Source organism: Polyergus mexicanus, unplaced genomic scaffold (genome assembly GCF_030449975.1).
Source record: "Polyergus mexicanus isolate NDT 795.1 unplaced genomic scaffold, iyPolMexi1.0 SCAF_16, whole genome shotgun sequence".
Classification (NCBI taxonomy): Eukaryota; Metazoa; Arthropoda; class Insecta; order Hymenoptera; family Formicidae; genus Polyergus; species Polyergus mexicanus.
In genome coordinates this window covers 5,373,185-5,395,959 of record NW_027223336.1, presented here as the reverse complement: position 1 = coordinate 5,395,959, position 22,775 = coordinate 5,373,185, and the positions used below count along the sequence as shown (strand labels likewise).

At 36.6% G+C, this 22,775-nt stretch overlaps 3 protein-coding genes across 3 annotated transcripts in view; 1 reads left to right on the top strand and 2 right to left on the bottom strand.

Annotated features, from left to right (window-relative positions):
- Positions 1-4,858, bottom strand: part of LOC138940121 (GAS2-like protein pickled eggs) — an 86,081-nt gene extending 81,223 nt beyond the window's left edge. Inside the window, exon 1 of the mRNA XM_070308667.1 lies at positions 4,454-4,858. The gene's annotated coding sequence lies outside the window, so the exon portion shown is untranslated. The remainder of the gene's footprint in view (positions 1-4,453) is intronic.
- Positions 4,859-6,127: 1,269 nt separating this feature from the next.
- On the top strand, positions 6,128-8,643 carry LOC138940361 (coiled-coil domain-containing protein 112). The gene is made up of 6 exons (XM_070309198.1): positions 6,128-6,348; positions 6,458-6,561; positions 6,832-7,089; positions 7,386-8,028; positions 8,271-8,495; positions 8,574-8,643. Exons 1-6 carry the CDS (start codon positions 6,128-6,130, stop codon positions 8,641-8,643), a joined length of 1,521 nt encoding a protein of 506 aa, XP_070165299.1.
- Positions 8,644-14,099: 5,456 nt separating this feature from the next.
- Positions 14,100-22,558, bottom strand: LOC138940399 (Nipped-B cohesin loading factor). Its single transcript, XM_070309278.1, has 2 exons — positions 22,524-22,558; positions 14,100-22,301 (listed from the first exon to the last, which is right to left on the bottom strand). The coding sequence occupies exon 2, from the start codon at positions 22,293-22,295 to the stop codon at positions 15,609-15,611; it is 6,687 nt and encodes a 2,228-aa protein (XP_070165379.1). The 5' UTR covers positions 22,296-22,301; positions 22,524-22,558; the 3' UTR covers positions 14,100-15,608.
- Positions 22,559-22,775: the final 217 nt, after the last annotated feature.

Genomic DNA, 22,775 nt, shown 5'->3' with positions numbered 1-22,775 from the left:
TGTTAAACGTAGACGAAAAATCGTTGATGAAAAATGTCTGCAATTGTTAAACAATTAAATAATAATAATTTCGTAAACGTCTCTTATACCCGTATTCATAGTCCGTCCTTGAGGAATAAGGATTCCTTGTTCCTCGTTCCACGTTTCATAAACTTTCCTTGACCAAACAAGGAATCTTATTGGCTCCCTTATCTCAAGGAAGGTCACGAGCTTCCTTGAGGAGTGATGCGACCTTTTTAGCAGACGATACGCAGAATATAACCAAATATAACCTCCAAAAGTTAGTTTCGTTACATTTGTGGTTTTGTGATTATTTGTTGTCGCGCTCTCAAACTGAAAGTATATAAAGGAAAAAGGGATAATGGACAATGAATTTTTAAATGATTCTGACGATGGATTTGAAGACGAAAATCCAGAGAATCGGATTCTGTGGCGGATTCCGAAAAGATACATTCGCGATTGGGAAAATCCCGTGGAATTTTTTGAAGATACGAAAAAGTTTTCATATGTATTATATGAAATTAGTTGTAGGCAGCATAAAACGGTGCTACCTCCAGTCGGTCGCTAAAAATCCCTAAAATATTCCTTCCTTCTGAAAGGGAGACTCGAGGTCCATCTATGAAACAAGGTAGCCTTGCAGATTCAAGGAATCCTTCATAGAGGCTTCCTCCGTCCTTAAAATAAGGAAGGACTATGAATACGGGTATTAAAACTTGTTATTACCAAGATAAAATCGTTACATATTCCTTTCAGCGTTCATTGAATTTGTTTGCTCTGTGCAAAGTCAAGCGCAATGAGAGATCGCTCGTGAAATATTTATTCGCAAATCCCTTTTTTCGCGAGCTTCGCATCCTTCGATCGAGAAATACCTCGCTTTAGCGGTTGAAAGTGATAAGTTGCGTATCCAAGTCGCTGCGTAAAGTGCATTCGCTCCGAGCTGCGCTGAGGCAAGTTAACGAGCGCACGCGGCTCTTTGCTGCCCCTCTCGGAAGAAAATCTTATGAATGAGCGGGTTCCCCATTCACTTTTAACCGGAGAGCAGCCGTAACAAGCAGCACGCTATTCTAAAGTCTCGATGCTCGCACAGCACGCAGCAGATCCTCGCGTAAACACAATTGTGTTGGCGCAATAGAGTTCATCTATAATCGAGCAATAGAATAGCGAGTAATATAGTAACGCGAATACTGTTTGTCGATTGTGTGATTTTAATACTGTGCGACGTGCTTGCGCGATAAAGTCATTTATCATATTTATATTAGTAATGCGAGAATAATTGATACAACAATTTATTAACATAAAATATCGATTATTATAAGAATATTATATATAATAATGATAATAATATAATAATAATATTATATATTATAAGGTGTACAACTTTGCTTCCGCCGTTTTTTTTTCGAAATTCGAGGCTTTATTGTAAAAAACTGGTTATACATTTATGATTCAAAGTATTGTCCATCGCTGGCCACTACTTTCTCCCACTTTTTGACTTTGACTCGAGTCTTCGTTAAGTAATGCCTCCAATTCTGCATCTTCGAAAACCTTCTCTCTTCCACCGCTATGCCGGTCTTCGGCGTGAAAATCATCGTTATCGAAGCGTTGAAACCACTCACGACACGTTCTTTCACTAATAGCGGCTTCACTATAAGTATTTGAGAGCATTCGATGAGTCTCAGCCGCAGATTTCTTCATATTAAAGCAGAAAATTAAAACCTCCCGCAAATGACGAGAATTTGGCTCGTAAACTGACATTTTTAATCGAGAATAACTTTATGACGCAGACACAAATCGACTAATGTTTCTATGGGGTTATGTTGACAGATGCCCAAGTTTATCGCATGACGTCTATGATCTATTTATTTCGACCACTACTTACCGCTAAAGCCATCTATAGGAAAACGGCGGAAGCAAAGTTGTACACCTAATAGTAATGCGAGAATAATTGATACAACAATTTATTAACATAAAATATCGATTATTATAAGAATATTATATATAATAATGATAATAATATAATAATAATATTATATATTATTATAAAAATATTATATACTATTATAAAAATATATATTATCATAAAAATATCGATTATTATAAAAATAATATAATAGTAAAAATGTAGAAATTTTTATAAAAGTGTCAAATGAAAAAAAAAAAGAAAAGAAAAGAGAACTATACTTATAATTTTTTTTTTCAATCATCGGTGTAAGAAATGTCTAGTTAAAACCAGATCAACATTATTCTTCGTTAAGATTGCTCTCAAATGTTATACAAATTTTTTCTTACACAGTACATGTCCCATAAAAAAATGCTCTTAAGATATACACAAAGTACAATCTTTTACGTATGCAAAATCGATAAATATCAGAGGAAACTTTTACTACTTATTATCAGAAAAGTAAAAAAGAGAGAGAGAGAGAGAGAGAGTGAATGATGTATCTTGTTGCGCAGTGTGCAATTCGCGGGACTGACTATCTCACGCGACAAAACACTTTGTCTCCATCCATTTATCTCGATCATCTTCGCTCTAAGGGTACTCGCGCCTCCGGCGAGTAATTGCGTCGGCGATTCAATCGCCGCGAAATTATCGCGCTATATTACGCGTGCGCGAATCATCTCGTGGGCGAATATTACTCGTCAATTGCGCAAACTAATTCGCGTATCGTCCTTTTAAATTGAAGATTCTTCAAATTTTCAATCTTTATTTTCTGCTTCCCCTTCCGATATATTCGCAATTTAATATATTTACATATAATAATATATAATCGAAATATATATATATATATATATATATATATATATATATATATATATAAAGATTAATATATGAGATGTAATTGATAATAGAATTGATTTTCTCGTCAGTCTCCTCGAAAATGTATCATTATCTTTTTGAGAAAGTCATGACCGTTGTAAATTATTCGCTCTACTTCACTTCTGTAATAAACACAATGTGAGATTATTTAACGTATAAAGAAAGTCACGCAATGTATGATTTAATCGTTCTAATGACTTCTAATTAATTATTATGGTGTAATATTTTCTTGCAATTGCTAGAACAATGCAGTTTTCTATATGCTTAAAAATGATTATAATGAGAGATTAAATTTAAAAAATGTAAAAGATACACTGTATGGAAATGGTATAACATAAATATTGATTAATTAATGTTAATCATAACGTATCATTTTTTGCGAATAATTAGTTATATTATCGTAACAGCGATCACTCGTAATTAATGTGATTAAATGATTACGAAGCAGAACTTCCTTATGATCGAACAATGAAACTTTCTCTAAAAACACTACTCTGACGAATGATTAAAGAATAGGAAGAATAGCCAGAATAGGAAGGTATATAATGGTACAAAATTATATAAAATAATCCTTTAATTAATTCTCGTACATTAGGACTCTCTACAACGAGATTAGCGTGCACTATACTCTGCATAATATCAAAATGTACTATTATTTAAACATAATATTCTAATATGATACACATATGCGCAGTAATATTGATAATATTAATGTACTTGATCTTGCGATAATTTTATATTCAATAACTTTTCAGGAAATTCATTTTGTTTTTCATTATTTGAAATTATTTTGTTCGCTCGATTATCGTCTGGAATATCCATTTCATTCTTTATCAATGTCGCTGCATCATCTATGCGACAGATATAATATAGTTATTCGAGTTTCTTTACATTAACGATAGCTTAGATATGGCTTCGTTTCTAATTTAAATGACATAACTTTCTAATTATAAAGACGGCGTCGCAAAAAATTTGTTAAAAAAAAATTCTAGATTCTCTAATAGAAAATTCCAGTTAACTCAGGTGATACTTATAATGGATATTTTTTGCAAAGAGATAATTTTATTCAAAGAAACACAATTCAAGAATCCAAAAATGTCAAAATTTGTATATTACATGAGTTACAAATCTGCTTAATAAATATTCAAATATTTCAAGATCAAGGGAAAATTTTCTTCAATAATATTCAGAAAAATTTAAATTCCTTTTTAAAGTAAAAATTTATAAATCACAAAGTTTCATGATAATTTTCTTGTATTGTTAATATTTAATATTATCATTCTCTCTCTCTCTCTCTCTCTCTCTCTCTCTCTCTCTCTTTCCCTGCTGCAATCGTTATCTGTTTAAGATATATTCCTTTGTAAAATGATCTTTCTCTCATTGCGCTAAAGAAAAACAGTTCAAAGTACGCCAATCACAAATGCACCTGCTAATTAATTCAAAACGATAGTTTGCCTTCAATGTCATTCGAAATGTCATACGTCGATTTCCTTTGATCCGCGAAACGAATCAATCATTTATTTATAATATCTATCTTCGATCACGTTCGAAATAAACGTCGCAGAAACGCAGCCAATTTCACGTATCTAACCGTCCCAGTGTATATATATATACAACATAAGCCTTGGTACTTACGTTTGCTTCGCGAATTCAAAGGAGATCCTTCTTCCCGAGTCACCAATACTGGATCACCGCAATCGCGGAGAATCCCGCGAGGATCCCGATCTCGTTTCACGATAGCGCGGCGAATCTTTCACTCATCGAGCGGAAAATGGAATGCTCGGAGCCGGTCGGATTTCCCGGCGACATACGCGTATCAGGCGCGCTCGCGCCGCGAACTGCGCTGTTCAAGTGATCGTGTTGCGACGAGGCGCGATTTTGCAGGCAGACGGAAACCCGAGGTGTGTATTTGTCCTTCTTATCTCCTGTCGAAAAGCGGAATCGTCGCGTCGTTGCTCGTCGTCAAACGATTCAAAGCGCAATGCCGTACGATACGTCTCGCGGGATATTGCGCGCGCACCCCATACTCACGCTGTCGCGTCTCGATCGTAGACTGAGGCGCCTAGAGACAGGCCGCCCGTATAAATGCGCCGCACAGCGAACGGTCGAAGAGCCGCGGGCGGAAAGGAGAGGGGAGGAATCGAATTGATTCGCGGCGACACCGCGAGGGGTCGCTACAGATCGGAGTATCGAGGAGACACGTGACGACTGTAAACATAAACACTGTCAGAGTGTGGTCAGAGTATATATCAGAAAACAGAAAATACTTTTTTCTCGACGAGATTTTTTTATCTACTATAAAATTATTTGTGTAATAATTTATATTTGATTTACGAAATATCATTCAATAATTAGTTATCCCCTAATTTATCGAAAACGCGGAGATGTATATTATTTCTCTTCCCGTATTACAGTTTTTTATTATTTATAACAAACGAGACATTTTTTGTAACAAATAAATGCATCTTTTATGTCTGAAATATATCTATTTTTGTATTGTATTATTATAGTCATAATATATATATATATGATTGTCGAAAATTTTCATCTTTGTGCAACCGTTGATAAACTTGTATTTATAGGTATCGATCTAATCGACGTTAGATAATAATGGATATATTTTTATATATTTATCTTTTTATGGATATATATATATTTATATATTTATTTTTTATATTTTTTATATATATTAGATATATTATTTCGAGAGAATCATTATATGCAAGATAACTGTTGAAATAATAGTATGCAAAAATAATTGCAATACATTTTCATTGAAATTATACTAAATGATTTATAAACATAATTTCAATTTGAAGTAAAATAATGATAATGATAAATATTATTTGCAAAAGTTAATAAATAAAAATTTTTGACATATAAAACATATATTTTTGAGATTAATTTTAATTCTTTTATAAAGTGCGTATTACGAAAAAGGATGTACTTTGAATATAACATATAAAATTGTATATTTTTGTAACAAATACTTTTTATATAAATAAAATATTTATACTTGAAAGAATTATTTTTGCTTTTTTGCACAATCCGTTAACAGTTTCCTATGCAATTTCAATCAGCAGGTGCGATTGCATAAGAAGGGAAACAGTTATGTGACGAATTACTATGGAAACCCACATGTGAAACTTTGTCAGAACTCAGGACACAAAATCCAACGAATATTGTTTCCTGGCAAAAACACACGACGCGTCTATAAAAAAAAAATCTTGGATTTTTAAATTAAATTATTTCATTATAACAAAAAAATTACACTTTGCGCAATAATTAATATCGCAATTGGGTATAATAATGAGTGAAATTATCCGCAAGGAAGACAAGAAGGAAAGACGAATCCCGTCACGTGAAAAAGTGCATATTACTGAAAATACGTACAAAAAGTCTCTATTGAAGTTAAAGCAGCAAGAGTATTTGATGGAGAAGAATCTCGCTAACTTGCTGGAGAACATGAAACTGGAACCAGAAGTTCTACGACCCGTTTTGCATAAAATGAATGACATCTCGAAAAACAGGTAAGCAGAGGAAAAACGAATTAGTCGATCTTAGATTGCGCGTTATGCGTATCAAGTTGGCTCACGCGATATTTTTTTGTATCGATTTAATTCAAATATTTTTTTGAAGACAAATTTTTCTGGGCAGCATGAGAAGTCGTTTGGAGGTAATTACCGAAGAACTTGGAACGGCAAAATCTGCTACGGATTGTCTCGAAAAGATCCAGAAATTGGGTAAACTTTTAAATTATTTTATTTTCAATTGATAGTGTTATTCTCGCATTTGACAGAATTATTCTCGCATATTCGTCCTCTCTTCTGTGTGTGAATCTCTTGCGATATAAAATTTTTTCACATTATTCTTAATTAATTATGCTGCACGATTTCTATGTTTAAAATTTATTTAAAATATTAATTTAATTATCATTATCAATTACGTGTATCTTAAAATTAAAACAAGAAAGCATTGTTCAATATTTACAATGCGAATAAACGTTTATTTAGATATAAATGCATACAAACAACGGCTCGTGAAATTGTCGCAAAAAATTCGAGACTTCAAAGAGTCTTGCCAATCGCGGACTTTGTCGCAGGAGCAAATAACTCTCGAGTCTGAATTACACGAATTTGAATCGAATTTAAATAAGTACGAGAGTGCAACTGATAGCAAACCGACATCTGTCACATTCTCTAATAAAGAAAATAAAAAGTGCAACGATTATAAGGGGATCCAAGACTTTTATGCGTTAATTACTAAAACAGGTACTCGATACATTTGCATTCACCTTCGTATAAGTAATCAAAGTATGTTGCGAAATATAATTCATGACGTTATTTTGTAACATGTAAGATGTTTAAGTGTATGTGTTAAATGGTTCTATTACTTAATTAAAAATTCATTAATCGAATGAAAGAGTAATATAAAATATCTCTTGTTGCTAAATTGTATTTCTCGTATGCAAGACTTGTGTGAGACCTTTTTATCACCGTGAGTTATTTATTATCAAATTGTGCATACTTGTATACGTAATGTGACACAAAAAGCACGTACTTTGCAGGCTATACCGATAATTGGAGCGACGAGGATCACTTGCTGTTCTTGAAAATGCGAAAAAAATGTAGCAGCATCGCGGCTTTGGTGGCCGCTCTTCAAATCAAATGTCCGGATTTAACTGCGGAGATCATAGTGAATCACGAGGCTTGGTACAAGGTTTATCTAAACTTACGTGAGAAACAACGATCAAGCATTAAAGAATGGCGCAAACATAAAGAAATGGAGAGGATGAAAAACTGCAACAGTGAAATAGAGATCGAAACCGTGGAAGACACTTCGCAAGAAAAAACAACTTCCAATGTCACAGAAAAACTTCCAACACGCATGACTGATAAATGTGAGAGAACAATAACGAAGACTTGCGATTTCGTTGATGCCAATAACGCGGATCGAAAGAAGGAATTAATAAAGCGATGGAAAATTGACAGAGAGAATAAACGTTCGATCGACGAGAAGCAATCGAAGATTCTGATGGAATCGAAACTCGTTACGTTAGAAAAACGTAAGAGAGAAAGATGGAAGAGCATTCAAGAAGCTTTAAAGGAGTATCGCGAGAGAAAATCGATAATCGAAATTTCTTCTAAAACTTCGAGAGACAATTCGAGAACGGGACCAAAATATAATTCGATGTTGGTTAAAGCTTTTAGGTAATATCAATTGTTTTCAAAGTTAAACGAAGGATTTGAAGCTAATAACATGCTAAATAAAGCTAAATAATAAAAGGGATTACAATTGTTTCAACTCATGTTTATCTACAACTTATTTAAGATATTAACGAAAAAATTCTAATATTCGAAAAAAATTAATACTTCAATCTTAATTCTAATAAAAAATTTAGCTTATAGAATGTTGTTAATATAAATTTAACGAATAACTTCGAAACTAACAGGAAACAAGATGAAGAGTACGTAAGCAAGAAGAAAAGTTTGATAGCGAGAGTACAAAAGTCGGCTAAAAGCAGAATGGCGAAAGATACAAGATCACAATTAATGAAAAAGCGAGATTACTCGACTCTGTTAAATTCGACTAAAGTGTGGAGAGAACGACACAGAACGCAAGATCTTAACACGAATGAGCCGAGAAAATTGCAATACATTAAGGACGTTCCTCGTTTGTACGTTTCGTAGGAGAAAAAAATATTTATTCTTATGTATCTAAATTATATGTGTAATTATGTGTCCTTACATTTTAGATATGTTCAATGGAGAAACAAAGAATCGACGGAGATCAAGGATGCCATGGCATTTTCTAGAAATTCATAATATTCTTCTTTTAATCCAAAAGTAACAATTACACCTTGAAAGAAGAAGGAAATACAAATCGAAAAAAAACATTGGTATATACTTATGTTTATTTTTCTTTACGAACGTATCTTTCTGTTTCTTTCAGACGATGTACATAATAAATTATGAGCAAACGAGTGTTGACTTTATCCAGGGTCCCCCGTTGTATGTGTATTCTCGACTTTACAATTATATTATATTATAAACCGCTCTATATATAAATCTCGTTATTTTTTATTTTCAAGAGCAGAAAAAGGATAAAAAAAAGAGAAAGGAAAAGGGACTATCTTCATCAACGTCGTCTCGGATAACTCCAACCCTCGGAGCATTTACTCAAATATATATAATATACTTTCTATTAATCTTCTGTTCGTTAATTCGATATTTCTTCGTTTTAGATTACCAAATACAAAAACATAGGTGATAATATATATATATATATATATATATATAATATGTATAATGCTATAATACACAAGTGTGTCTCATATCGCGCCTGTTCGACGGTTCGCCCGCTATATTTTTAACTTGCTCTTTTTATCAATTATTTTACTATCACTAATTACTATATTTGTTTACATATCACGGGTTAATCCTACGCGACACGATATGATGGCAATTTCGTTTTTTCTGAGAATACGCGCCAAGACCTTAAAACGCACTCTTCTCTTCGTTTAGACGATACATATATTTGTATATGTATATGTATACTTTTTTATTTATTTATATATATATATATATATGTATATATATACGTAGAAATATAATTATTTAGAATTTATAATGCGCACCGCCTAGAAGAGTTTGTTTATTATAACAAATAATAATCATATTTAACGCACACTATCTTTCAATTATATTCTCATTCGGCATACACATGTCATTCGATTAATTATATAACGGTTGCTGTAATTTCTTTATCACTAACTTGCCCGAAATCTAAACGATAAATATGTACATGTGTGAACATTTGTACAGCGTTGTCATCTTTTCATTTTCAATAACGTATCATTCTAACTAATTAATTTGCTCAGTCGATGCAAAAATTCGCGCGTAATTACGCTCGATTTTATACGCTACTTTCTAACGTTCCTTGCTTCATTAATGATAACTTTATCATCTTTGTGAATAATAGTGATTCTTCCCGATATTTGTTTCGCAATAACGCGTGTCTTTTCTTCTTATTGTTGGATAAAAATTACGACTCTTCGAAAATCCAAACATCGATTAAGATTGTTACAGAAAATAATTTTCATTTAACAAATCTGTATAATACTTTTTTAACAAACGAAATAATATCTTACAAAAAATGAAAGATTGTCACGAATTGTGTATACATACGCTGATAAAATAAGAATCTGAAAGAAAATGTTTAAATTCTTCCGCGATTGTATTTAGAGATAAGGTTAAAATGATAATTAATAAATTTAGCGATAACGTTGAAGAAAAAAAAGCTCTCGGCGCGCAGGAAAATTTTTCTCGTGAGAGGGAAAACGCATAAGTTATTGATAAATTTTATTAGAATCTTTACATTCGTAAATTATTTACAGATATAATTGCATATGTATATAGTACTATGTATATATTCATAATCATAGTTATATCGTTAAGGTTTAGATTTTTAGAAAAGAGACTTTCTCGAATTTTCCGTGACAATACTGAGGAGGCTGACTTCGGAAGAAACTTTCCTACTACCGAGATCGCACAAAATCATACAGCTCCCATTTTAAATGTTTTGGCTTTTTTACATTTTCCATAAAGAATACGCTTTCGTATATAAACGCGCGGTAGAAAAACATATAAAAGAACCACTAGTATTCTTATAATCAATATCATGACGGATACGATACCATGTTTAAAAATCGTCTTCATATAATCGCCGAGTAAACTAATCTCTTGTCCAGTTTTCTTTTTCTTTCACGAATAATTTAATTTTTCTTGTCAAATCGTCAAAATTTGTAAATATTTTTGCAGACTTTTTTCTATGTTTTTAAACATAAGTTCTTACTAAATTGAAAAATAACTGAAGAAAATCGGATAATCCTCTGCTTTTTCTCTCACAAGACTCGCCCGTGTATGCATATTTCTTAAAGATAAACATAATTTAATGAGAATCTGATTAATAAATTATTTCTTCCGGTAAATTTTCGCAAAGAAAATTGTACAAGAAACAATCCTCGCTTAAATTCTAACATTGCACGCTTCGGGAACGGTACAAATTTGAAAACGAGATTTTATAGTTTATGTGTGCAAATTGTTTTATATAATGCGCATTTTGCAAGAAGAGAATCTAGTTCCCTCGCGATCAAGTCTGTCGCGACAAAAACTAATTTTTTGAATTGATAAATAATAATAATAATTACGAAATAACGGCAATAAGAGAATCTCCTTATAAAGATCGATAAGTTACAAAACGAATAAATTATAATTATTATTTTTAGAGACTTTATTAAAGCAGAAAATTTCGGGTTTTATTGTTTACTCCGAAAGATTCCAAGATAAGCGACACTTTTTTTTCAATTTTGTAACTTTTAACGAAAGAAAATTAAAGAAATAAATTGCAAATGGTTATAAAAACCGAGAACAAAATCAAATCAAGCTTCCAATTCTCAAGAATCGAGAAAACTTTATAACAAATAATGATTTTATGCCAGATTTACGCACATTGCTTAGAATAACAATGACAATTATTATATCGATTCGTTCGCGTCTTGCTTCTTTCTCGAATTCGATAGTCATCGTTCATAAAAATCGGTAGTTTTGCGGTATTTCAAATTTGCATCAAACACGAAGCAAATTATTTCTTTTTGAAAGAAATCCGAGAAACACAACCGTTTAATAACCGAGAATTTTACTAATTTAAATGACAGAAACGCACGTGATCAAATTTGCTAAACATATCTGCATGTGCAAATGAACTTTCTTCAGAAAATAATCACATCGTGAAAAAATTTAACGAATTCTGGCACTTGCAGAAATATATAATTTTATATCATTGCACTCTTTATTTGTAGAACATAATCTTGACAATTGTCTAAAAAAATGAGAGATAAAAGCGTGAAAAAAGCTATTGTCTGCAGCGAAATTTCCACGTGCGCTTCAAACATCTACGCGTATCCTTAAATCTAGACGAATGAATTCATACATTTTTTACTGCCAGTTTTATTGATGTGATATAGACGAGTGTACGTCTGGACCTCGGTAAAGCGCGGGTGTAATCGTAAATCAAGGGTATGAAAGAATGTACTTTCTAGATTCTGTTCGTTAATATAGTTATCAAATTCGCACAGCGCGCTGTAAAAATTTACGCCTCGTAGTCTCTGGTGATCGAATATAAATGCATCGCGTTATCAATGTTCGGATAGAACGTCTCTGTCGAAACACAAAGGAATAATGTTCTTTCCATGGAAAAAAAAATCGCGGAGTTCGCAATTGATAAAACTTATGTTAGGAAAATTTGATAGTTGTACGCAAAATCGAAAATTATAATTTTTCTAATTTCATTGAAAGAATTTGAAATTAATGTAGAAATGAGAGAGATAACTAAATAGATTCTAATACAATTTGGTGTTTAATACTTTTCTTCTATAATTTAATAACGAATCTGTCTCTTTCTCCGAAAATAAAAATATTCGTAAGATATTTATGTAGAATCTCATATGCAATAAACATTTTCTTCAATATTTTAAATCTCATTTTTTTTGTGAAAAAAAAAAAAGAAAAAGAGACTCGTATCATTATTTAAATCGTATTTCAATGTGTATTAGTATCCATCCATTTTCTTCTCTATGTATTCTGTCTTAATTGCCATTAGCAAATTTTCCAAAGCGTTCACTACAGGAAGAAATATAAAATAAATTCGCGAAAAGAACAAAGAGGCGTTTATTTGGTCGAATCGTCGTAGTCTCCGTTTCCAACTCCATTTTTCCGGTCGAAGAGATGCGTGCGCTCAACTAGCGAGCTAACGATAAGATAAGATAAAACGCGATTATTCCTGCTATATTCGATATTGATAAACAGGTACCAAATATATCTAAGTGGTGTTCAAGTTTGATTTAGTTGGATAATGGGGGGAGAGGTACGATATTGGATCAGTTTGCGCTCGCATCCCATCCCGTAACAAGAATGCGACGCTGTCTCGCTTTTTTTTTTCATTCTTTCATCCTATCTTGTTAATTATAAATATATAACAAGAATTAATCACCGCAGCGAAAAGAAATTTTTATATACAGCTCCTTTATAATTTTCGAAATTATAGCTGTTTTGAATCCAGTCATGTCGCACATTTGAGTCATAAGTTTGAATTTCTATAAATATGGAAAAAGAAAAAGATATTTCTCTTGTGCTCATATATATTGTCCGACAAATTCGTCAGATTTCTTTCCTAGTATAGCAACAGCTGTTATACTGGCGAAGGAAACGAAAACGAAAGCGAAGAGTGCGATCTCAAAATTGAATCCATTCGTAAAAGGTTTCTGTAAAAAATAATAGCTAATACACAAATCTTTTAATTATTTTTTTAATTATTATGTGTACGTGTGTTATATTTCCTATAAATAATTTTTAAAATATTCCACTTTATTTTCTACATTTAACATATTAAACATACATGTTTAAATAATACTACTGTTTAAATACTACTTTTTTTTTTAAATGTGAATTGTGTATGTATGAGTAATGTATGTGACTCGTATATTCTTGGAATTTACATACATAAAGCTACGAAAATTTTAAGGATTTACAAATGGAAAATTTAATTATTTTCAATGATTATTTCAATTACGACAAATTGAAATATATAAGATCGCACTCTTCTCGAGTAGGTATGTCACATCGCGCTGTGAATTTCTCCCATCTTTCATGTTAACAAGAGGTCCCTTTTTACCGTTTACCTCTATAAGTTTGTATAAAAATGATACCTTTGTTTTTTTTGTTTTTTTTTGTTTTTTTTTTATCATATTCATACACCAAGGACGAGTGAGTGTGTGTATGTGAAGCAAACTATATTGGGACAACATATAAATCCTGAATAAATACTTAATATTACAACAAAATCTTAAGTATTCTTCGTAAATGTCACCGCTATATAGTTTGTACGAAAATAAGATACTTTACTTGAAGATTTTTATATGTACAGATATTACAAACAACGTTTCGTAATGCATAGGCAATGCGTCCTGCTACACACCTCTATTATTATACATACTGCAGGAGAGGATCTATACGGGTCCGCCCTCCATCGAAGTTCGTTTCGTTTGCCGAATTTTGTGGACCTTTGATATTTGGTACAGCTCCTTGAAGGCGAGTAATTACCGCTTATATCGATAATACTCTGGCCTTACTTTAAAAATTCCCGGATATGCTTAAGAACGTGTAATTTTTTCTAATCTCTTTGTGTGTGTGTGTGTGTGTGTGTGTGTGTGTGTGTGTGTGTGTGTGTGTGTGTGTGTGTGTGTGTGTGTGTGTGTGTGTGTGTGCGTGTGCGTGCGTGTGTCATTTATAATTAATGTAATTATTTCTTAAACGTTAATTCTGTATTACACTTTTGCAAGCACAAAATAATTTATTTTGAAACTTTATATATAATAAATGTATTTAATAAATGTTGTAATTAATATACGTATAGTAATATTTGATATCACATCCTTAAATTCCTTCTTTGTTAATATCAGATAAATATTAAGCTTTCAAATAAATTTTATTATAATAAATTTTTCGTTCGTTCTAAGTAATCTTTTTATTAGATTAATATCAGACCATACATTTGAATTTATCTTCTTTTTTATTAAATTTGTTGTATTTGTCAAATGTGTCTTAAAGCAGCAATTTATTTTTCTACTGTTTTTTTTTGTTTTTTTTTTGTTTTTGTTTTTTTACAAAGATTAAAATATTACAGAAGTATTATAGAGTAATCGTCGTGGAAATGTTATTCTGTGCACAGTTGTGTGTGTACATACTTTAATTTTAATAAACTTTAAAGCACAAAACACAAAATATTTTTAATGTTTATCTATAAATCAACGCGCACGCGTATTAGCATAAATGTATCTAAATTTTAATAATTTAGCATTATCGAAATAAGCAGTGCTTACTTGTTTTCAAATTCAGTCTGAAAAAGAAGAAAGAGGCAGCAACGATGAATCAATATCGATCGACAACGATATCGTTCAAATGTATATATCGTTTTTTTAATGCTTTTCTTTCTCTTTGCGCTCCAATTTCTTTCTCCATGAAAAGAATTAATCAACAGTTGTATTAGACATCGTCGTCACTATGTGATATTATTTACAGGTGAATTTTGTTCGCAAACGTAATTTATTGTACTTGTTTTCTCTCGGGAAACTTGTTCATAGTATCTTCTCGGGGATCATTCGTAATCCCTTGCTTTCTACGCTATTTCGGCGGAATCGAGTGATCATCTATAAGCTCCCTAATCGAAAGCGTCTCGACGGGGAGAAAGCAGAAGCTAATTCTCGAATGAACCCGCCACAAGTTCCCGAGCCGGTCGCACGAAATATTTAACGAGCCGATCTCGCTAACAACGGTATGGCGGATCGATAAACCTCGAATGCCCGCCGTTACGGCCAACACGCTAATCTTACCTCAATCGATCGCATTTAAAAATCTCTGGCTATCATTCTTACAGAAGATCTCTCTCTCTCTCTTTCTCTCACGCTCACACGCATTTCCACATCACTATATTATAGTCTCTATGCAGTTTCTCGACCTGAAACGGTCTCAGTGAATCGTCTTCAAAGTCGTAGCACAACTTTGACAGGCTGGGAAAGAGAATCGTTTCAGGGGACCAGGGGAAAGGGACCGTCGCGCTACAACAGCGTCCAGGTATCGGTGTGGAACGTGAGTCATTCCAGCTGATGGATCGCACGCACACACACTATCACGGATATTTATATGTACACATAGGATGAGATATACCACTGCACTCACACGAGGAAATCAGGGTCACTGTAGTCCTCGCCGCTGTCGCTGGTGTCGGAGATTCTTCTCCTCTTCTTCTTCTTGTGCTTCCTCACCGATTTGTCCGTCTTGTGCGCGCGGTGTTTGCGATGCAACTCCCTCGCATCTGGATGGGCGTGTATCGTTAGTTTAGGTACTCGCGGCAGCGTCGTCGTTGGTGTTGCTGCTGCTGCCGCCGGCAGCGAATTCACCGAGTTGTTCGGATGCTCCATCGGAGCGGAGTTCAGATTAAGATTCGATTGCGGTAGTAACTGAAACTGTTGCTGACTGCCCGCGACACCCAGGGTGGCGCTTCCTACGACAGCGCCGTCCGCTATCATTCTGCTGCCATCGATCACAGGATGCGGTGGTATCCTCGCCGCTTGTGGATTCTCCGCATTCTGTTTGTTGCCACCACTGACGTCGCCGACATCGTTACCACCATCGTCGTCTGGTTCCTCGGGATCAAACTTGAGCATCAATTGTTTGAAATCTAGATACTCCTTCACGAGTTTCTTCCTGCCGTTTGTGTCCAGTTCCTCATTGGTCACGCCTTCCCGTAGTCTCTGTAGCGTGGCTTTGGGCTCGAAGAGCAAATTATTCTTACGATTTACCGCTTTTTCATAGACTTTGGCCGCTTCCGAAGGCGAATACTGACTGATCTTCGCGTCAGAGAAACCATAAAGATCCTTGAGATGCTGCCGAAGTGTCAGTAAAAGTAAGAAACCTTGACTAGCGGTAATATATTCCCTAAGCAAGGTGGTGTCATCTGGTAATCTGACCAAAATAGCTTCTTCATCCTCCTCATCGTCCTCTTCATCTTCTAGAGCCGACAATAACTGATCTGATTTTGATTGACCATTTGGTCCCATTGCCATCGTCTGTACTGATGGCGTCGGGATCATTTGCCCCGTCATCTGTCCCGACGTCAATTCGGATTGCCCACACTGCGATTGCATATTGCTCTCCTTGGGCAGCAAAGCTTCTTTGAAAGACTGCAGCACGTTCGTACCAGACATGGAAATGATAATATCAATGTGATGAATGATGAAGAGCGGTTCGTCCTGCACCTGATATGTAAAATAAGCGAGATTGTCTGCCAGGTACAGCATCTGCGACAGACTGGTCTTGGCAATCTCGTCGAAGCGCTTGAGAAAAGACAGCACGAATGCTCGCCTTTGTTGCTTCGTGCTGCGTAGAATCGTATAGAGGAAACTGTTGAGCGCGCCTGGAAATTCGCCGTCCTTCGTCCGCATACCTCTCACCGTAATATCATTCTGCAAAATTTTCTGCAACCGATAACTCAACTTGATGCCAAACTGCGACTTCATATGGATGAAACCCGGATACTTCTTTTCAATGTCCTGTAGCCATTTGTCCGCGCTATGACTCACCGCCTTCTCGCAATCGGTACTCATGCATATCAAGTAGGGCACTATCTGGACGGGATGCACCAAACCCTGCGACAAGATTAGTTGGATAACTTTAAGGGCCGCGTGTCGTACACTTATGTTGATGTGTAGAAAAGACTCAAGAATTTCCTTGATGTAGAGCTGGATCACGGTGCTCGCCATGCCCGACGACACATCACCCATCTCTTTTAGATTCTCCTGCTTCGACATTTTCGCCCATTCGAGATCTTGTTTGATCATTCTCTTTTCCTCCTCCTGCAAGTACACTTCAATGTTGTTAAGCACCTGAATTCTCATATTAACCAGCGCGTGTTCTGATGTGAGTAAATGATGATAGAGCTCTTTCAGCTCCGGCAGCATCATAAATTCGTAATGCCGTATGCAAAGAGAACCGATAGCTGATAGAGTGAAATGCCGGATGTCGTCGTTATCTAGATGAACAAAATAATTGAGTGTCTCGAAAACTTGATCCTTAATATTATCTGCCAGTCCTTCTATCACCTCCGGATCCGTGAAATTAAAGTGACGTAACAGTAAACCGACCGTGAAGAGCGCTCGTCGGAAAAACGGCCTGCATTTTAATAACATGGGATTGGTCGGGTCCTTTTCGTAAAACGATTTGTACTCCGTTAAGTGTCCGTAGTATTTCTTGAAGCAATCTCGTATGAGCTTAAAGTTTCGCGTGACGTTATTGACTATGGATCCCAAACACGACAAACAGCTTGCGACTACCGATCTATCGTGTTGCAAAATTAGCTTTACCGAGTCCTCTTCTAGCTGCGCTAAAAAGGTCTCACTAGGATGTTCCATCAGAGGCACCACCAATTCAAGAGTGTGCGCGACGCTACTAATAATCTGATAGTCACCTTGCGTTTGACACTTTAGACTTAAGTAAGGCTGTAGAGTGATTGCATGATTGACCAAAAGCCGCGGCCGAATCTTTGCAAATAAGTAAAGCGTTGTCAGGCACGCAACCAATCTCTGCGACGAACCTTTCTTTCCCAATTTTTCTGAGTCCCCCAGATTTGTCTCCTCCAGTCGCAACACATTTTCAATTAGGCAATCTACGATTTGCTTGCACGCCGTCAGCAATGTCCGTGGCGGGTCCGCCTGCATCTTCGTGCTATCATCCTTGTCCTCTTTCGGCTTAAACAGACTTACCAAAAGCTGCTCAAACCATTCAAGTCCCATGTCTTTACTGGCCGCCACGACGTCCGTGATATTCATGACCTTCCTTAGCAATGATTCTGAGTCAAGGGTAGGACGCTCTCTGACCGGGGTAAACCACATATTTTGAAAAACTTCCATGACGAGTTTTCGGATGCCCTCTTCGTCGTTCACTCTTCTTATCATTTTTACGCATATCTCTGGAATTTTAGGGAAATCCGGGCATTCCATACAGATATCTTTGAGAATCTTGATAACGCGTTTCCGCACGCTCACGCCAGTGTCAAGAATTCTAGCCGATAGCATATCATAGTATTTGTCAATCAATTCAGGTCTACTCAATACAAATTTTCCTACTAAGTCTACCGCTGCCTCTCGCACGGACGTCGAGTAATCAAGGAACGAGTGCTTCACGCCCAGCTGCATATCCACCCTCGCCAGCACACTCGGATCAGCCTCGACGATCATCGTGAGGCATTTCATCGCCTTGGTTCTAATGGCAATTGACGATTCCGTCAATACGTGAAGGATCTGCTTGAGATACTTATCAAAACTCTGCGAGAACGGTCTCTTGGATGCGAGATACTGTGAGATCAGTTCCGCGGAATTATAATCAATGTACGTCTGAAGGATATCAGGTTTCGCTCCCGTGCTATACGGTCTTATTCTACTGATAATGTATTTCTTCTTCTCCTCGATGATCCGGTAAGCCTCCGAATTCTTCTGCTCATTATTGTCGTTTTCGTCCGGGTCTTGCTCGTCCAATTCGGATTCGGTATCTTGGTCGCTGCTGTGATGCCGGTTTTTCTTCTTTGCTCGTTTTTTGTGCATTTTCTTGCTCGGACTGTTCTTTGATTGGCCTACTCGAGATTTCTCCAACGCGCAATCCCGATACCATTGAGCTAAATAAAAGTGACGCGCATATCCAAGAGCTGAATCCTTCGTTCCGTTAACGGCCAAATAATCTAGAAGTACCTTCTGCAGAAACACCGTCCTTTCTTCGTCCTCGCTTAATCCTGCAATCTCCTTATCCTTTATCTGGTCATAATCCGAATCCTTTTGCTGCTCGAGTTTGATGTCCCGTATGATCTGGTCGATGGTCGATAGCTTGCAATGCGAACTGACTGCATCCTTTCGCAATCTGGCCGCTACCACACCGAGATAATCGATGGATGCTACACGAAGCGACATATCGGAGCTCTTGTTAGAAAAATGTCCTACTAACAAATTTCCGAGAAGACTGAGCAGCAACTCGGCGGCAGGCCACTCAGGTTTATTCACCGTCGCCAATAAGTCTTGTACGAAATTTTCAAATAATGGTCTATAATCTATTTCTTCGCCCTTACTACCGCATTTGTTAAGGAATACCGTTAAAAAATTGCCGGCGATTCTGGTGGCAGTCTCATATCTGTTGATAATAAAGACATCGGAGTCTACGTGACTGGGCTTCTTCTCCTCCTCCTCCTCCTTTGAAGATTTGGAGTCCGACAAAACTACCACACATTGGATGAGCTGCAAGACTAGCGCGGTCAACATCTGTATATGATCTTCGGAATTGAGTCTGTATGTGCGCAAACTCCTTTTGCTACTGGGTAGTCTCGCTATAGATGCCAGAATGTCGTCCAATAATAATCTCCTATGCTTCTCGTACTTAGTAAATATTACGGTAACGAGTTTTAACGCGCTCAATTGGAGATCGCTCACCGATTCGACGAAAAACGGCGCGACGCCCAATGAGGATGCGTGAAGAACGCTTGTATCTGTTAAGACCTGTATATTCAACAATTCAGCCAGCAAACCTACCAATTCGTGCATCTTGTTGTAAACCTGCAGGATACTTTTTTCGCGTACTTCCTTCATGTGACCTCGCTTCTTGCGTCCGCTAGAATTAAAATTGTCAGTCTTGTTCTTCGTATCTATCTTATAGACAGGATCGAATGAGGGATAGATTGTGTTCTGCAGTTGAAACTTCATAAAAATAACTATACGGTCAATTACGTCCTCCAAGTAGACTGTCTTCGGCATATTGCTAGAGGTCATAATATGTAAAGCGATCAACGATGCGTCTACGGCGCGCTGCACTCGTTCCATTGCTAATTGCATCCATAATCGTCCTTCTTCGACATCATCGTCTGGGTCTACGAGCGGCGATACTCTTGCGCCATCTCGTATATTCTTTTCCAGAATATTTAACAGTCTTACTAATCTGTCCGTGGGTATCGATTCCATGGCACCAAGCGTTTTAAGCTTGGCTGCTTCTGTACAAAGATCGTGCAATTGATACTTGGGAATAAGTATCTCAGGAGGTACATCACCGTCATCTTCAAAATCGGCGTTCGCTATTTCTTCGGTGTTCTCGAAAATCGTTTCTATGGTAGAGTTAAATCGCTGATAAGTATTGGTCTCCATCAACTCCTCCACACTCAGTTTGGCTAATACAGGCACTAGCTTTTTCTCAATCTTGCGTATTTTTGGTTTCGTAGGCGTGTACGGTGCATCACGTTTATCGTCCTCTTCGTCCTCGTCCGTTATCCTTTTTCGTCTACGGTTCTTATCCTCGCTCTTCCGTCTCTCCGCTTTCTCTTTCTCTCGTTGTACTTGCCGCTCTTTCGCGCGAGCCTTAAAGTGCTTATTGTTCTTATCAATTTCCTCCTCGCTCTCGGAGTCAGTCTTTGACATGTCATCGCGATTAGAGATGCCCATTTTCGCCGCGCGATTCGGCGATTTTTCCGCGAATGCCGCCAAACTCTTTTGCATGAGTGCTTGATCAGCCAGCGATAATCTATTTAACATAACAATAGGCTCCTTTAATTTTTCTGTTAATGTCCCAGTAAGCTTCATATTCTTTTCCGAATTGTTATTCTGTTGATGTTGCACACTAGACGCCACATTAGTCGCAGCCGGATTTAAAGCATTAATCATATCAGTGGCCTGTACACTCGGGTAAGATGTGGTCTGAGGAGTCGGTAATAAATGTTGCACCGCATGATCCATGCCTTGCTTCACGTCGATGTTTTCCATCGGCAAATCAATATCAGGAAGAGTGCTCGCTGGATCGAGAAGAAACTGTTGATTCTCCTGCATCGCACTATCGATATCCAACGATTGACTACTACCTAACGCATGATGAACTTGCTGATTCATCATAGGATCGTAAAGATTCTGTTGCATACCCATTGCTGGATGCTGTTGCTGCAAAGGCATATTGGTGCGCATGGGAGATGTCACGTGCATATTGTGTTGCGGCGTCATACCAGCCATGTTATGATGCTGAGGCGTCACATTGCCGAGAGAGAGTGGTGCATTAGGGGAACTCATGTGAGCCGGCGAGTACATGTTCGGTTGAAGAGCTACATTCGATAAAGGATTTATACAGTTCGTGTCCTCTTGCATATGCTGGGGCGTTGTCAACGTTCTCGTTTGTTCGGTCATAACGTTACCTCTGGGCGACGGAGAAGGCACAGCAAAGGGAGACATCTGCGAAATGTCCGCATGATTCTGCGGGGTAATCGGCATTCGCGGATGTTGCGCGTGAGCGATACCGCTGGCTAACGGCGGCGGAAGTACGGATCTGGCCGCCGCAGGATGAGCTGGACTACCTTGAGGTGTTTGCCTAGAGCCTGAAGAACTCGAGTAGGACGGCGAGAAACGACCATAACTTGCCGGCGATTGATTCGCGTGCAACGAAGGCGCACCCTGCGCCCAATTTCTCGGAGAATTGTGTTGAGGTCCTCTGAATACATGAGGATTTATCTGTAAGATTGCCTTGAGTAGTTCAGGCGTGTTTTGCTCATTTTCTAACGACTGTTCGGTATTCGCATAATTATCCTTGAGTTCAATGTGATCCGACGAGGTCTGTGACAGAGACATTATCAACTGCGGCACAAGATTCTCATCGCGAACACTTAGCAATATCTGCGCTTCCTCTGCCACTCGTGGATGAAACAGCAACGACTTATTAGTCAGAGTTTGTGGCAGCGGAGTCGGTAGGGGCATTTCAGGTAACAAGTCAGTGAGACTCGCAATACCAGCGAGGGTAGTTATTGGCACACTTGGTACAACCCCATTCATTTTGAGTTTGATTCGTTCTGGCATTACAGCCTAGACAAAAGAAAGAGAATCAAAATCAATTCCAACATTCTTAAATTGCGCAAAATTCGGACAATACAATATGTTGAGCACGACACAAGCATACTACCAGTACTTGTTCATGATATACAATAAATATAAATCAATGAAACATGTCTAAATGCGCCGTCTCCACAAACGTCTAAATAGATCATTGTTAAAATTTGTTCACTATGCATTTTAAGACATACTAACACAAATATTTCACCATTGAACAGAATAGTCTCTAAGTACTCTGCGTTGATACCACTGCTTATATTGGAACTTGAAAGAGTCTTGTTTAAGGTCCCATGTTGCAAATAAAAGTTTCAACCAAATTTTGATGAAGCACGTGGGTCCTCCATAAATGATCATGTTTATCAGTACTTTGTTGTGTGAGTCCTGCAACAAAATTGTTCTTATGTAATATTTCACTTTTCAAAAGTACTCTGCGTTGATACCACTGCT